At 39.1% G+C, this 18,224-nt stretch overlaps 1 protein-coding gene across 4 annotated transcripts in view; it reads right to left on the reverse strand.

Moving 5' to 3' along the window:
• DYNC1I1 (dynein cytoplasmic 1 intermediate chain 1) overlaps positions 1-17,731 on the reverse strand; it is a 265,154-nt gene extending 247,423 nt beyond the window's left edge. For 2 of the 4 annotated variants that reach the window (XM_008686272.2, XM_008686271.2), the window contains exons 1-3: positions 17,619-17,731; positions 10,964-11,078; positions 8,093-8,183 (exon numbers count right to left, since the gene is read on the reverse strand). In XM_008686272.2, the coding sequence (XP_008684494.1) occupies positions 8,093-8,183; positions 10,964-11,078; positions 17,619-17,726 (314 nt within the window). In that variant the 5' untranslated portion in view covers positions 17,727-17,731. Of the gene's footprint in view, positions 1-8,092; positions 8,235-10,963; positions 11,079-17,618 lie in introns of all 4 variants that reach the window. The other 2 variants (XM_040644258.1, XM_040644257.1) reach the window with 1 other exon arrangement.
• Positions 17,732-18,224: the final 493 nt, after the last annotated feature.

Below are 18,224 nucleotides of genomic sequence, written 5' to 3' on the forward strand. Positions count from 1 at the left end.
AGTGAATTCAGTAAACAGCCACCAGGTATGGAGCCAGGAATTGCAACAATAACAAAGGTCATCCTTGTCTCAGACTCAGCTCTTTTTCTACAGCCTCCTTCACATGCATTCCTCCTCCCACACCCCCCAAGCCTTTTCCTTTCTGTACACCTTTCCCATCATCTGGAATGCTCTTTCCCCCAACTCCACTTGCCCAAAGCATACGCATTCTTTAAGGCCCAGCTCAAATGTCATGCTCTCGAGATATAATTGCACTCAATAACCTCATTCAGAGATAACTTGTCTTGCTCTGGGACAGAAATAGAGAAATACTTGGGCCTCCATGCTAATCTGCAGTTCTCTATGCTAATCTACAGTCCAAAACCTGAATTGAAGACCAAATCTGAGAATGACCTATAGGAAGTAATGAGCACTGTTACAAAGCCAGACACACACTGCTGGGCTCACTCTGACTTTTTGCCCTGAGTCCAGTAACTGGATTTCTGCCTTGGTTCCGTGACAAGTCCCTGCCTTTTACCTTAGTCCTATAACCATTGCCGGGAATTCTCCTTCAGCAACGTCCACCTTCAGGCAACTGGGCCAGCAACCTTGAGCTACCCTGCTTTACCTCTGTCCTCATCTCTCTAACTCATCCTGAACCCATCCCACCAATATTTTGCAAGCTGTGCACGCCCGCACGTGCACACACATACACACACACATACACACAAGTCAATAAATATTTACCAAGTACCTAATATGTGTCAAGACTCTATGTAGGGTAGTAATGAACCAGAACCACTTGTCCCAAATGAATATACTACAAATTAATTACAGATGATTTGGGAATAATGGTTTATGACATTATTGCTCATCTCTATGAGTACAAATATTTGAGAGCTGTAATTACATAGCAACATTTCCTTAGACGGCTTCAAATTAGATCTGTCAATTTACTGGAAGCAGGCTCTTTAGAAGTGAGAAGAATTCCTTATCTTTATATTCCTTGCAGGTCTAACATTTACTGTGTCTTACACACAATAAATCCTCAACTAGTTAGCGAATGAGTGGATAAATGAAGAAAAAAAGGGATGTTCTTTACTTGTCGTTTCTGCGGATGGGCGTAAAGGCCGAGGGCAAGCTGATTTCCGAAGAAATAGTTTTTACTTACATTTTAGTAAAAAATGAAAGAATAAATCGGGGCATGTCTGCCCAAAACCCTTCATCTCTCCCAAGCTGAGATTTGTGCTGAGAATAAAGAGGTCCAGCTATCTTCTCTACCAAATGAGCTCAGCAACTTTATTTCATCCTGAAGCAACTGCACTGAAACGCAACTCCTCACATTCTTGTCTCTCTAAGGTGGAGAGACAGCTTGAGGGCAGAATACCAAACTTCCCGGAATCCCAGGGTCTCTGAACGCCTGTTCCACATGCCTCCTCTGTCAAACAATCACTAGTCACTGATCAGGGAAAGAAAACGTTTGGGCCCCTGTGAGCAGAGTGCCAAATAGAAAGTCTCCAGTCGGTGTTACCCCCAAACACCTATGTTCCTAAGTGCCGTCTCCAAAGGCAATCCACTGATTAATAAGGACATTTAAAAATCTGTCATATAACTCAGTCTGTCACTGTCATTTACGTAATGTCAATCAATTAAGGATGGCATTTAAATAAAGAGATAACGTTTTACTTCCCAACCTCAATTATTTCCTTACTTAGGACAGACAATGATGATGCTAAAAATCTTCTGATGTCGGAAATATAACTGGAATAGCGCAATACATACTTACATTGGGTTCTTTAAAAATTTTTTTCCTAATTTACTGTGTGGGAATCTTCCCTCTGTTGGCTAACATCCGAGCCCTAACGTGGAGTTCCGCCACCGGCCACACTAAGCCCTGCACGAACTCCATCCGAGCTGGAGTCAAAGAGAAACCTAAGACTCCCCATCATAGAGGAAGGACATGTTTTCCCCAAGTCTCTCCTGGAGGATCTGCTGTCCAGCAAGCAGTTTCTCTATAAGAAAGCTCAGCAACCCCCTGTTTACTGGGTCATTGTGACCATATGCGGATACTTTAACCGTTCGCTCTCCTGAAGACAGAGTAAGAAGATATCAAAAATGTTCAGTCAGTTAATGAGCTACAATAAAAAGAAAATCCTATGGTGTGCCTTTTATTTTAATTTCCAAAGAGACTTTTAACCAGACTTGAATCCATGATATTGGTCTCCCCGAAGTGCAATTCATTGGTGGCATCCTATCAACTTCTCTTTACGTAGTGATAATTTTAAAAAATTTGTATATGCAAAATTTAATAGGCTTATTAAATGTCCTTCAAGGTTTTACATTCTTTTACTTGACCAAAACCTTAGTATCTTCCCTTTAGCCTCAGATTCATCAGTGCCCCTTAGAAAATGGGGATGTTTTCACCAAAAAAAGATCAAAAGTCCTTTGAGGCTTATGTAGTGCTAGAGAACCCTATGAAATCCAGTTGTAGATAAAAATGAAAGTCCTCAGGGGCGCCTGGGTGGCACAGCGGTTAAGCGTCTGCCTTCGGCTCAGGGCGTGATCCCAGCGTTATGGGATCGAGCCCCACATCAGGCTCCTCTGCTATAAGCCTGCTTCTTCCTCTCCCACTCCCCCTGCTTGTGTTCCCTCTCTCACTGGCTGTCTCTCTCTCTGTCGAATAAATAAATAAAATCTTTAAAAAAAAAATGAAAGTCCTCAGGATTTTCTATTGGGCATGAAGCTGGTGTTGCCTCTTAGCACATTTTCCTCTCTTGAAATCATTGAGAAACGGAAGTGAGAACCAGGCACTGCCCACAGACCTTGACTACAAACCAATTATTCTAATTTCCTTACTTTAGGGTTCACTAGAAGGTTGATCAGGAAAAGACAGAGTTTATCAAATATCTAAATTTTACCAAAGCATTCTGTCAACACGAAACTTAGTATTTACTATGTAGAAGCCTAATGTTTAAATTGAACAACATGGCATCTTCATCATGCATTCTAATCTGGACTGCAAAGGAGGCGGAAAGCCTGAATGACCTTAGTACTTTGCTCTCCAGTGAAGTGCTTCAGAAGGCATTTCTGCTGAGGACCCCTTAGGAGGGGCCTTGCCTCCCTGGAGAAAAATCTAGGGATATAAGAGTTTTCGTTAATAGATACTGATCGCTGGGAGGACCGGGATCTATTTTAAATACAACAGGATTATGTGGGGGGTAATTGGGGCAATCTGAATGTAGTGTCGACATCACAGAAGATGAAAATGTATTGAAATGGAAAAAGAGGGACACTTGATTAGAAAAGCAAGTTCAACAGCTTGTATAATGACATCATTTATCATATATATGATGACATATACGTTGTGTGAAAGATACACACTAAGGTGTTAAGAGTGCTAACCACTGGTGGCAGGAGTATGATTTTTCTCTAGTTTTTGCTTGTCCATATGTTCTAACTGTATAAAATGCACTGATGTTTCCATAATAATAAGAGATTATTAAAAATAAATATGGGGGGGGCTCAAATGTCCTAATTGTTTGGAAAGTAGAACTTAATGAGGTGTTAAGACTAGATGGTCAAAAAAGAAGATAGAAATTAATTCTATTAACACCCTTAGCCCCCATTCCACTTCTCACCACAGGCAAACACCAGTAAGCTCCCCTTCTCACTATTTTGTTAAAGATCTTCTGGGATGGGTGTTCCTATTGTAATAGTAGATTGTACAATATGTTATCAGATTAACACATGCTTTATTTCTTAAATCATTTTGAAAATTTTCTTCCTTGAATCAGGTTTGGGACAGGGTGTTGCCTCCACCCTGGTGGCCAGGTGACTTTATGAGGTCAACACACTTTCCTAGATTTGTGCAGGCTAGTACAGCCTCCCATTTAGCTTTATCACTGAGAAGCCTAAGGAAACTTGGCTAACCATGAGAAGGGCCCTAGTGCAAAAGCCCTCCGTGACCCATTCATGGGAATGAAAAGAATAAATGCGGGCAAATGATTATTATCACCTAGGTCATCATTTCTGGTCGAATATATGAAGGTTAGGGATTAAGAGTTGGGCGACCCATAAAGTGGTCTCTGGGGACACGGACCACAATCTGTCCTTGGCCTTGTCATGTTCAACATTTTCACATAGTTACTTGGATGAAGATAGAGCATTATCAAACTTGAAAACGACACCAACATATTTTATGAGAGAATCTAAAAAGACCTCTTTCCACTGGAAAAATGTGACTAATAAATTGTGAAAAAAACCAACAGTAAGCTAAAACTCACATATACTTAATATATGCCCAACTCTTCTCTAAGTGCTTTACAGATATTAATTTATTTAATCCTAATAATAATCTTTTGGGGGTAAGTCATGTATATCCCTTACATCAATTGTCAGAGATCACGTAGAAGAGTGGTATAGATTGTGAACATTTCTATCGGTTTGTCTAGATTAAAACCTAGCACTGAAGCTATGTTCTGTGTGAACTTGAAAAATTACTTGTTTTCTCTGTGCCTCAGTGTCCTCATCTGTAAAAATTAGGAAAACAGTTGATTCATTCAACCAACATCTACCAAAAACTCACTATATGGATACAATCTCAAATATTACTTACTCCCTAACCTCAAGGAATTTACCGTTTCCTGAGGAAGAGAGACATATATTCGACTAAACTTGAGTCATTCTTCTTTAAGAGCTATACAGTACTAAATGCTACACTCTTGTGTATAAAAGATGTAGGCTGTTCAGTCTTAGATTAACATTTCCAATCATTTTGAGAAAAAATATTTTTATTCTTAATATTTCTAAAAGTTTTAAAATACTGGAATAGGTATTTAAATTTCCCAAGTATCGTTTAACTATATACGACAATGATCACTTTTCCTTCTTGGACCTTTTTTATATGCTGAATTACAGTAACACATTTTCCTCTACTAAAATATCCTTGAATTTTTTAATCAATCCTAATTAATCATAGCATCGCTCCTTCTTAATATTGTGCTGGATTTCAGCTGCATATAGTACATTCAGGATTTTTAAATCTATGTTTATAAGTAAAACTAGGCTTTCAAATGTTTTATTAATAAACTTGATTTTTTTGTATCTAAGACCTTATTACTTGCCCAATATGATTATCTGAGCAATGATTAATTGCTTCTACCAAAATTAAGAGAAAGAGAAAAATGCCACAAATGTAAATTGTAAATGAAAAGCAGGCAATGACAACAGAAGCAGAAACTGCAGAATAAATTGTGACCCTTTAAGTTAAAATTAAATCACACTAGTATAATTGAAAAATTTCTACTTTCTATTCACTTATTTTAAAACATTAACTCAACTGCTCTTAAAAATCAATAAAAGGAATTTTGTTATACTTGATTTTGTTAAAGCCCTGTTTTAACCTTTTTAGTGTAACAGGGTATATTAAGTGTGCCAATTTGCAAATTAACCACTCACAGGGGTTGCATAAGAAATGTTTGTCAATTTTGGCTCTGTAAAGAAAACTTCAGTTTTGGTTTGAGATTCTGGCACATGGATGACAGAATGTATGTGCACCTTTTCGTAGGACCAGATGTGTTCATTGATTTCTGAGTTATCTTCTGAAAGATTTTCCACTTTTCAAAGAGCCCAAATTCCACACACAACGGCAAATTGGTGACTACAGAACTATACTCTCAGGATTTACCAAACTCTTTTTCCAGTCTCATGTTTTATGAAGTTAAAGTTAATAGTAATTGTTTTCAAAGATGTTTCTTCTACAGAAAAAGATATTCCAAGTGGAATTTTAAAAACTGAAGTATAATGTTCTTCTGAAATTTAACTCTCATATCTACTTATGGAAGCAAAAACATAAATTTACATGGAATTTTCCTTAGTCCAAAATAAGGGCAGGATTTACTAAGCTATTCCTAATATCTTCTCCTGAGGCAAACTTTGTGCTCAGTTTTTCTGAAAATCATCATTTCCCCAATGCCATTTTTCTTGCATTCCTATGAAACCTGCACTCAGCTAGCGATTTAGTCATTGACTTCTAGTTGCCCATGCTTGCCAGACGTTCCTATCAAGAATTGAAGTTTGTTGGAATTTATGATTCACCTCTTCCAAAGTGATTCATTAAGTTAAAAAAGATCATGTAAGTGGGCAAAGAAATGAAGAGTAATGTTCTGGAGAAGAAATATTTATTGCTGTCCCCAGAGCGCGAACAGTGTAGGTCAGCTTTCTCTAGAAAGTTTTCAACAGGGTTCATCAACGGTGGAGTCAGTTATAGAATTTAATGCTGCCAACTGCACCCCTCGAAGTGAAGCATTAATGACACAACACCATCATTCTATAGAAACAGGCAAATTATTAACTTAATGACAGGCCAGTGGACCCCTAAGGAATGTAATTATATTGTGCCAGCTCTTGTACAAATGTTAGATCTTACATAACTGTGTTATTGTTACTTTTTTCCCTCCCCTCAAAGACCTTTTGAAGTGTTCAAAGCAAAAGAGGAGAGACGATGTGTGCTGTCCCCAAATCAGAAAGGCGATTTGCTAAAATAATCCAGCCTGGTGCCCACAAAAACCTCCACTTCCATTCTTCCCAAATTGAAAGCAGTGTCCACTGGTTTCCAAATACCCTACTAAAACAAAATACTCAATTCTGAAAATGCTAACAGGCAGATATGAGTGAGACAATTCCAGTCTTACGTGTTGGTTTCAGAAAGAAAAAAGGAAACACACACACACACACACACACACACACACACACACACCATTAACACCCTACAGCTCAGGCTAATACTAGGCTATTCTGATTTCCATCTTTTTCTCTACCAAAATTTCCTAGGCCTATATGGACACAATGGACTTTCAAAAGATAATACTTATGATAATGTGTCAAATGGCAAAAGACAAATGCAACATTTTATACCTCTCACCCAGTAACATACATGGTAGCAAGAAATGCACACAGGTGGACAGGGATTGAAAGGTACACAAACAAGGCAAAGGCTGATTTGTTAGAACAGGGATGACTGTTTCTTCTTTCATTTGCAGTTTTAGTAAAGTATTTTATGATTTTTTTTTTAAATGAAGGGTCAAAGACAGAGGTCACAAATCGCTAGCCCACAGGCAAAACCTGGCCCAGAGCTATTTTAACAAAGCCTTTAACATTTAACATTTAGGAGATTATTGCATAAGTACTTGAACTTTTAGCTTCTCAAGAAAAACTGAAAGATGTGGAAAAATGGGGTCCGTATTTCCACATGAGCTCAACCAGCCTGAGCTGTGAGGAGACCATCTGGCCTTTATAAAAGGGCGCTTCTTAACCAGTCGCCACAGGACCCCACCACCCCGCTCCTTTATGTCACCTGCCTACAGGCTCCAGCGTGTGGGAATCCCAGCCAAGGCAGCTGGATTAAGGAAGTTACCATGACACCATGCATATTAAGGAGACTTCTCTTTTCCCTCTTCACTTGTTCATCTTTCGGATACCCCTTCAGGGGTCAAATTAGAAAATGTCTATATAACCACTTTCAGAAGTTTCATAATCCTTTGAGTGTATATAGTGTAATAGAAATTGAGCAGTTGACTCAAAAAACAGAACAGTCAACCCTGATGATAAAAATTAGTAATGATAATAAAAACACTTTGGGACCGAGTTCTCAAATTAGTCAACTCTATTAAGCCGATAAACCACATGCTTCAAAAATTAAATTTAGGGTTAGAACATCTCAGTGTTCTCTTCACAAAAATTCCCATGGAAACCAAAACCAAAGTAGAATAATGAGAAGCTGGATATATATTCCGCTTGCTTTGGTCCTTTGTTGTTGTTTTGGGTTTTTTTTTTTAAGCCGAACCTAATGGATGTGTTTGTGTTTGTCAAACACCACACATGATGCTCAATTAGCCCAGTGAAGGAAACATAAGTTATCATTTCTAGTGTTCAAAATCATTTCTATGCCACTAAAATAGCAAGCCACCATCAACTTCAGCATGAACTGGCTGAGTATACCTGCAGATGCATGGACATTGAACAGCGCACGACAGAGTGGCATTGGTTTTCTTAGGCCTCTGTTTTCTAATATTATTGACATCCACTGTGGCTTTTGTAAAGGGACAGTTCTTACCTTGTTAGTGGTCCCAGGTCGCCTGAGTCTTGGCTTCCGGCTTCACTAGGAGTGCTCACTGATTTCGAGGAGGGAGACATAGGGGTTGGGACTAAATAATGAAAATAACAGGTATCCCACGTTAAAAAATGCAGCGACTGCACTGGGGAAGAGCAGTGTCAGATCAAAACAAATGGGCCCAAATTAAAGTGGTTGTATGGCCAGGAGAGATTAAGATGGGGTAAAGAAAAAAAAAAAAAAAAAAGGAAAGAAAAGGAAGAAAGTCAAGTAAATTTTTCATATTTTGGAAATTAAAATTTGAAATGAATTTAGACAAAATTAACTTAGGGATTCTAAGCCATGTCCACCTCAGCAAAGTGAAATGGAGAATCAAAACAGCTATCCAGATATTTCAAGTCAAATATCTCTTTAGGGTGAACTATCCGGATAATTCCAATTCTCCACTTTATTTTGTTAGCATTGATGTGACCTATTAAAAAGTAAAATGGGTGTCGATAAAACTTTGAAAGATCATGAAATAAGTAATTCTGAGTAATTTTAAATGGCCAAGGAGAGTCAGTCAAGGCTGTTGTGTGTGCACTGGAGGGCAATTGATTCTGCAGTGGAAAACAAACTGCATCGGCTCTGAGAGACTAAGTGTCAGATAGAGAAAGGCTAAATGGTGAACCTGGTAATTTAAAAATCTCTTTCGAAACAAAGGAAAATGCCAGGCTGCTTTATTTTTACATTTAATTAATAGTTTCATCCCATTGTATTGTTTACTGGGTTTGGAACTGGGTTTCCTTTGTTTCCGGCAGCCCTGGAAGGCACAGCCATGGGCACATAACTAAACTGCCATTCCGAAGACAAGAGAGAGAAGCTCGAAGAGGGGGGTCAGTGCAAGCTGAACATGTGAGAGCAAGGATAATAAAAGAAAAAAGCTAAAGGAAATGCAAATGTATTTTCCTTTACTCTATCCTTCAGGTACAAGCCCAATGTCCTCCAGATGGAAGCTGCACCAAATAGCCAAGATGGCTCCAGTCCAGACGAGTTCAACGGTTCTCAGTATCACACATGCCAAAGAAGCCATATGGACAGAGAGGACCTTCAATACGTTAAGTGTGGACGCCCATTTGGTTTCAATCATGTGCAATTTCCTTTTTTTTATTTAATAGAGTAAAGGGCTTAACTGTTTTGTCCAAATCTTATAACACGATGGCAGATCTGTCAAGAAACTAGGAATTTCATGTGGTCCCACAATTAATTCACTGATTACCCTCTGCAGGAAGTCAGAGGCTAAGTTGGAGAGATGGATGAAAATTGAAAATGGGCTCTACTCTTGCCAGGTGCCCTGGCAGGAATGCAGGGATAGCTCAGAATTTGGTCATGGTGGTCATGGTTTAGAGATATGTAACTGTTTTGTTCTGAGAGTTTAATTGCTGGCTTTACACAGAAGAGAGGAAAGCAGGACATACTACTATGGTGTTTGTCCAGTGCTCACACCGCAACAGAATTTCCAAGGCTATTTTGAGGCAAAACTACAATGGATTATTGCAAAGTGTCTAAATTATGCCACAGTTCTACTAAGTATTAAAAAGTCTATCCGCTCTTCAAAGAAGGCCCATCAGTCAAATATCCCGCAGGTTACATCTTCCACACCATAAAGAAGTTAAATGGACTTATCAACATCCTAAAGGAGCTTCTTCTATCATTGTGAGACATATGATTTTACCTAATACAAACTGGGGTTCAGTATAAAATGTTTTTTTTATAGTGGTTTAATTTTATGTGTATATTTTGAATTGCATCCAGCAATATTTAATAATTCATATGCTTATATATTTTTAATTTGTATTAATAAATTACTTGTCATTTTGTCATATATGGGATAACTTTAATTCTTAGTTTAAGTAACTATGAAATAAATGAAAATTTATTTTAATATAAAAGCCAATGATGGGATTTGAAGAAAACAAACCATTTTGAAATGGAGACCTGATACTGCATTTTTATATGCATTATTTTTAAAGTTTCTCTTTCTTTCTTTCTTTCGTCTTTTTTTTTTTTTTTTTTTTTTTTTTTACTATATTGGGTATCATGTAGTTTTACAGACACCCTAAGATTACCCTGAAATGTATGGAAAGCAAATGGATAAAAAAAATAAAATAAATTATCACATGAGAGATATATAGTTAAGTGACAGAATAAACACATCCCGTAGAGGTATACCTTTAACACAAATAAAACAAATAGTTCAATATCCAAACCCTAGTGACAAAATGAGATCATGGACAATTAACTACAAATGAATGAGTTGGAGGAGGGTTGTTGCAGTGAGAATGCCAATTAGCAGTGAAACCAAGATCTACAATAGAGTCGAATAAATTTAAACTTGTTAAGTAGCTGCTAATCTGTCACTATTTTCAGTTTCCCTTCACATTTCCCGCTGAGCTTTCTATTTTCATCATGGCATCACTCTGTGCCTGTGGTGGTTATGAAATTCATAACCAGATTCACAGTATTTAGGTTGGCAGAGAAACGCTGGGATTCAATGATAAAAATGAAGAACAATTTAAGAGAAAAAAAAAAAACTCCAAGATTTCTTGTATTTACCATGTGGCAACTCATCTAACAAGCATAAAAGAATCTACTAGTCCCCAGTAGAGAAGGCTGACCATATAATCAGTCAAAAAGCAGCAAATCGCTACCGATTCTATCATCTGTCCCATCTCCTTCCAGCCCCCTCAATTCAAAAAATAAATACACCTGAACCATTAGCCACAGAATTCCCTTAAAAATAAAAATAAAAGAGACATAAAGGAATAGTAAATGCTGGACATGGTATAACCCATGCAAGACAAATTTAAGAAAACAGTAACACTGTTGAAGTACCTAGAGGGGGCTCTGGCGATATACCAATGCTTTGCAGAAGAGCCTCTGTCTCTCTGCGCTTGCGATCCAGGTCAGAGTCGTCCTGAACAGGTTCTTTCTTTTGCTGCATATCAGCCTAAAAAGAGTAGACGCCAGAAAGAAAAGTTAACAACAGAACTAAATGTATGCTTTTTCTGGCTCAAACTGAAAATGGTAAATGCATGGCGTGAAGACCAAGCAAAAGCCCTAAATAGACATGATCATGTGTATAAAGGATGAAAAAACACTGTCACTGCTCCATTTAATAATTGCTAACCCGGTAATTTCTCTTTTGATTGACGGGTTGTTTTTTTTTTCCCTGCCTCCATCACATGGTATGAAAGCTTCTCTCACCCATTTTTAAAAGAAACCATCAGGGCTAAATATTTCTGACTGGGATGCGATTTTTAAGAACATTCTGTTTGTTTTTTTTTGACCTCGTTGTCCCTTCTGGGAAGACATACTATCAGTTCTTGATGAGTGTATGTAATATTCACACCCCATGTTGGAATCATGCAAACAAAGAATTATTGGGATCTGGCTAAAAAATAAAATTAGTTATAAAATCTGTAACTGTAAAATATACGCTTTGTATCAGCAATCTAAGTTCGCCATGGTTTAAAATAAACCAGGCTACAATGTTTATTAAGGCATGTGAACAATATTGATATGTGTTACTTAATTCCAAGTTTCATAGGCTTCCATTAAACATATTACCTCAAAGGAGAAAATTATCATTTAGAAAAATATAGAACAAAAAATCATTTAGAAGAAGTTTCTTTCCCAGATCCTTTAAAAAAAAAAAAAAACACCTGCTGTGTGAGCGCCTCCCATAGACAGATACTATGCCCCACTTATGGTTTTTACAGGACAGTGACATCAAAATACAGGTTAAAGGTCAGTGGTGAGATTCTGGGGTCATTAAACATTCAGGTCTCTATTCTTTTTCCTAACACAGTTAACTACTTAAGATGAGGCATTTGTCCCACCTCTGAAACAAGGTAACATCCTATCTGATGTGCGGACAAAGCTGTGTGAGTTTACAAAAGTGAAGCTGTCTTAAAGCTTGTCCAAAACCTCTAATCCAGCTACCAGACACACCTTCCTCCCCAGGGCCAAGTTAGGTACCCTAACAGGTGTAGGACCTGCTTCAAGGGTGTAGAGTACTTTTCAAAGCACCGAAGCATAATTTACGTTGTGGCATCTAAAGCGGAAGAAGTCCATGCAACTTTTGCTTTACTCCCAGATGATAACCTACACACTAATCATAAGCAAAATGCATCTCTGCACGTAGTGCTGGGCTCAACACTTTTGTTATCATTCGCCTCAGGCAGTCTATCTGTCATTAGAGGACAAACTGCCATTATGGGGGCTGATTGTGCCAATGAGAGCGCTAGAGGATCTCAGGCACTCTCACGGAACCCAAAATTGTGAAATGGCAGTTTCACCTCTATCTATGAAGATAGCAAAGCTCACGTTGTCTTCCAATGTAAACATTTGAACTGCTGAAGCAAGTTCCAAAGTGTATGTGCACCACAGAGGCCAAGACAGAGCCACCATGAGGGAAAGGACCTTGCAGCGCCAGGATCTAAATCAACACTCACAGATCATAGGGTCGAAAGAAGGATGGAGGAAATCCAAGGAAAGGGAATTACCATCGCGGCTACTGAAATACAAATGGGAAAACTAAGATAAGCAAAATCCATCTTAGGAAGCCATTTGGAAACAAGATGGTTTCACGGTGAAGAGTTTAGCCCTAACCAGACTGCCAGCTTTACCGAGGGCAGACGTGTGTTTTATTCTGTTCACCACTACATCCTCACATCTAGATCCTGGCTGGACACGTTAGATGCTCAATAAAAAAAATGTATTGAAGAAATGAACTAGTATCTGTCTCTGGTCATTATTATCTATAACCATAGAATTTCAGATTTATACAGCCTTCAGGCCAATTTCTACCAACTGTACCCCACTCAGCAAGCCCTTTACAGCACCGCTGTCAGAGGGAGTCCTCTAAACTCCCAGTGACCCAGTGCTCATCACAAAGCCATTTCTATATCCTAGCAACAAAAAGATTCATTAACCTTGCCTCATTCGTTCAACAAAAACGTAGTGAAGGACAACACAATGCCAGGGGTAAGGAAACTTACAGGTTCTAACGGAGCTTAAAGAGAGCGAACAGAACAAGATTTGCCTTGTCCTTTCCTTTCCAATAAACATAGGACACATTATCTCTAACTTTCTGTCATATATGTTCTATGTGGAGAAGCACAGAATTTTTTAATGAATTCTAACTTTAATCATTAAACATTCAAGAAACACACAAGAGGGTAAATCACACATCAGCATGTATAACCATGTTGCATACGCTGAAAAACAGTACATCTGAACTCCACCTCCAAAATTTCACTCCTTTTCTTATTAGGTGCCTCTACAACTCATTCTCTGTCGTCCACCTTCCTCATTCTTAAGGAAAGAGGACAATGACAAATATGAACAAGGTGAAACATCTGTCTAGATGTAACAGAAGCTTAGGCAAGCTATCAGCACTCAATGGTGACCATGAAAAATGCAAAAGTAGGTAACTGGGACTTACTGGAAATTAAGGCAATTCCTATCTGTTATCTATTAGCACCTTAGACTAAATAAAGTGTTACCTCATCCAAGGCAGCTAGCTGTACCAAATGCACCAGTCATGAGTTTTGATTTTTCCCATGTAATTACTACAGAATCCTCATCTACTTTAATGACTCAATAGGAGTGATTCTGCAGTGCTAGCAATTAAAAAAGGTGCTAGGTGTCTTTCCCAGCAAATCATATTTCTGTTTGGAAGAGTAATCACATCTGAGACCCAGAGAGGAAAATCAAAGAAAGGAAATTTGTCAGCTGAGAATTGTCCATCACTTTTTCAAAGACAGCTCCATAGTTATAAGAGGAACAAGTGAGGACAGGCCAGGAAACCTCTGTCCATCCTACCTTACAGCAATTCAGCAGAAGGCCAAGGACAGGATGAAACTTCAGGGTGGCCCCATTAAGCACACCTCATGGCACGAAAGCCAACTTTTCCTGAAATTGGGTCTGAATCTTAAATAGTAGCCACTATATTTATTTTAAAATCAGATTTCATCCATAACACCACAAGCAAAAAAGCAGTTGACGTCCAAAGAAGCAGACAGCAGTAATTTTATACATGCATACTTTTCTAGACTCTGTGGAGATAATCAGCCTGGGTGGTCCTAATTCACACCAGTTTTCAGTCACGGTAAAAATAGTCACTCAGATGAGCATTAAAGAGCGTTTTGTTCCCTTTCCAGTCTAAATTTGCTTTATTTAAAATATAAGCCTAAACAAAGTTAAAAATCAAACCTCTAAGATTAAGGCTATTTCTAACTCACTACAAACACCACAAACACTGGAAAATCTTAAACTCAGGAGTCCATGACAGTTGAATGGAGCATCCCACAGACTCAAGATCAGAATGTCCAAGGATATCTGTAGGAAAGAATTCCAGATGTTTGGAAAGGGTGTCTGTGAGCAGCATCCCAGACTAGTGCTAACTAGTTTGTGTGTTCATTCATGCACTCACCCTACAATCCTTTACTGAAGTCCTACTGTGTGGCCCAATCTGTGCTAGACATTGACTCGATGAAAAACACCAGCCCTGTCCTCAAAAGCCTGCACTCTATTGGGAGAGAAAGACAAGTGAAGAGGCAAATATAATGCTCTGTGCTAAATGGTTTGATAAGGTCAAGGATAGGGGCAGGACTTAGCCATGGGGGGTGGGCGGGAGAAAGGTATCACAGAAGGCTTTCTGGAGGAAGTGACATTTGAGGTAAGAATGGAGAGACACGTAGTTAACAGCCAGGTGAAGGACAATAGGGAGAAGCAGGAGAATGGTACAAGCAGAGGAGAGTATTCACAAACTCTCCATCGAGAGAGGGTGGCCCATAGGTGATATGGAGGTAGCCGAGACTGGCTGGAATCTGGGTTTAGGGAGAAGTGGGGGAGGAAAGAGAATGTTGTCATGTCTGTCCAGGATCCCATGACCACTACAAGTTGGAGAAGGGGTAATGAAAGAATGACCCCAGGCTTCTGTTTGGGACAACATGGGCTGGAAGACGGGATCCTTGCCAAGCCTGGATGTAGGGGGGCTACCTCTAAGACTTAGACTTCTGGGCCCAGTTTCCTCATTTGAAAAATAAGGATCGCAACAGATTACTTCCCAGTTTTTTGCAGCTACAAAATGCTATAGTTCTGGGAAACTGGAAGCCTGGAGTCATAAGGCCCTTCCAATAACGAGGCATTTTTGGAAGATGGCCTCATCAGCAGGGTCCCGATAAACAATAGCAGCCAACTGTACGGGCAGCATTCTCCCATTCTGGTAGCCAATCTCGAGAGTGGAAGAACAGCTCTTTCTTACTGACCAGTTCCTCTGTGCCTTCCACTGCTCTCCAATATCTCCTCATATCTTCACAGAACTCTGTGAGGTAGGCACTGATCTTTTCTCTATTTTACAAAAGGGAAAACAGGGTCAGAAAGGTCTCATACTCCTTCAAGGCCATTCTGTGATGGGCAGAAGCCAGGTTTCAACCCAAAAGCCTCTGTGCATAACCACTGAGCTTTACTGTCTCCGTCTCACAGCACCGTCTGCTTCGACAAACCAAGGCATCAGAGTCTACAAAAGGTACTTCGACTGAATCGAGCAAAGATCAGTTGCAGGGGGAAATGGGTTGCTGAGGGACAGGACAGGCTTCAAAGGTGGTATAGTCCAATGAAGCCCAATGTCAGGCCCCACTGGGCTCTTTCGAATTAAAAACTTTGAGATGGAAAACGAGGTCTCTGTATTACAGCCATAGGAGTCCCTGGAGCGAGGTCAGGATATCACAGACTTCAACCCATGGAAATGAGGAAACTAAGACTATGTGACTTAAATTCCAGAACCAGGAATATGTAGAGCTCAGGTGTAACACGCTCCCCACCACCTGCCACTGCCCATCTCCCAGGGCTCCGTCTGTTGTGTAACTGAATCTCCATCAGGCAAAGCTGCTTGGTACAGAAACAAAAAGGGTGGCCTGTTTCAGTCTTGTTTGCCTGTAATTCCCCCCCAGTGTGTAAAATGACAAAGATGAAGCAGACAGCATAATTTGGAACCAGATTTCCCATACCACATCACATTTTGTAGTAATTCTATGAAATTCAAGTTAGATATTAGAATGTCAGTTTAAAAGGAAACTGGTTATTAGTAAAGGATAACAGGTGCTTTAAAACTATAGTAAGTGTTGACATTTGAAGGAAAGGAAGCATAATAACCTAATGCTTTTTTTGGCTTTGCATGGAAATGAATAGCCATTCCTTGTCAATTCTCACCTCTACTTCACTCAAAGACTGCATATATAACAGCAAAGATCTCCAAGAGAAAAACATTATGTGTACTGTCAAGGAAAAATAAACCAGGGCATCAATCAAAGTCTAATGGCACAGAGAGATGCTAGATGCCAGAAGGCTAAAACGCAATTGCAATTATGTTCTACTTTGTTGGAAAATAATTGTTATAAATCTGTTACCTTGGTCTCCCAGCCTTATTGTATGAAACAACACTTATTTAGATTGGAAGGCATCAAAACACATTTTCTTTTTCCTTACAGAAAAACTCTGAGTATGGAAGCAGCTCTGGTTTCTAAACACACAAGTGTATCACACTATATAGAGTTTCCTTCTCAGAAAGCTATTCAAAACTACCTTTGGCATCTGGTTTTTGTCCAAGATATGGGCTATTTCCACATGACCACGATAACTTGGAAAATTAAAAATAAATTATCTGTTGGATTGAGATAATAGAAGAAAACATGATATGCTGGCAACACACGGAACTGGGGAGCAAGAGCCCCGGATTCTGGGTGTGGCAGACAGAAAAGCTACAATTCACCTCCGGGTTTCTGCTCCTTTGTTGGCATAAAGAAGGGTTTCAGTGGAAGGTCTCTGAAATCTCTTCTACCCTTGACATGTCATAATTCTATGTCTATGGAGCACAGTCTACTACTCCCTACCAAGGGAGGGAAATGCAGCTTTCTGTCCATCAGACCTACCATCCTTGTTTACCCTGAAAGATACTTACCCCTCAGGAAACCATGGAAATCCACTGGCATCATTTTTCTATTTTTCTCCTAAAATGTTTTGCCTGGTAGGTTTTTTTTTTTTAGTTTTTTTCTTAAAACTAACACATATTACACACTAAGTACAGCCTGGGTACTACTAAGTGCTTTACAAGATTAACTCTTTTAATTCTCACAACTCCACAAAAAATATATTACTAATCCCATTTTCAGGATAGGAAACCAAGACACAGAAAAGTTAAGAAATATCTAACCATAGAGATTCCACAGACCACTTTCAGGGTTCTGTTCAAGTCTGGGGTGAACCTGGGGCTTGGGGACCTCCGGACCATGGGTGGTGCTTGACCAGCACATAGCAGGCGACAATGACCTGAGGAGTCTGAGTGTGTAGATACCCGCTCATTTTATTCAGAAATCATAGAAGGTTTCTTCTAGAGCACCCTCTTTATCCATTTGACCAGTCCCTCAGAATCAAGTGATTTTCCTTGTTCCCTGGAACACCCCAATCAATACCCAGGATTTACCTCTTTCTTCTTCCTCTCCTCTTCCTTCCGTTTCTTCTCTTCTCTTATCTGTGCCAAGCGCTGTTTTTTGCGCTCTAGCTCAGCTTTTAAGTCACTTTTGTCAGACATGTTGGCTTCCTTGGAGGAAAAGAAAAAAAAAATGTGACTACATTAAAATAACTTTTCTGTATTATCACTGCAAAAAATCATCCGAAAGCTTGAAAATGTGACTTTTTGACTATAACAAGTTGTATTACTTAGCCCATGTTGAAGAATCAAAGAAACAAATTAAGTTACATAAATACTTTCCTTTTTATGTATTTATAAATATTTGAAGCAATACAATGGTATAGTCTCCGCTGGTGGGAAGAATTACAGCAACTTCAGAATAAGCAAGACATTTTTTGTGCAAGTTTCTTAACAAATAAACAAAAAATAAATAAATAAGAGAATCAAAAAAGAGCCTTCACCATGACTTCCAATTTAGACGATAATGGACCAATTCATCCCCACACTGAGAAAGGAAAATAGGCTGTCATAAACCCTTAGAGATGTGCCCCGCTCAAATATCTACAGACTCCATAACCATTCCTCCTCTGAGCCTGAACATGGAGATTTCATTTTGCC

Source organism: Ursus maritimus, unplaced genomic scaffold (genome assembly GCF_017311325.1).
Source record: "Ursus maritimus isolate PB19 unplaced genomic scaffold, ASM1731132v1 scaffold_3, whole genome shotgun sequence".
NCBI classification, from domain to species: domain Eukaryota; kingdom Metazoa; phylum Chordata; class Mammalia; order Carnivora; family Ursidae; genus Ursus; species Ursus maritimus.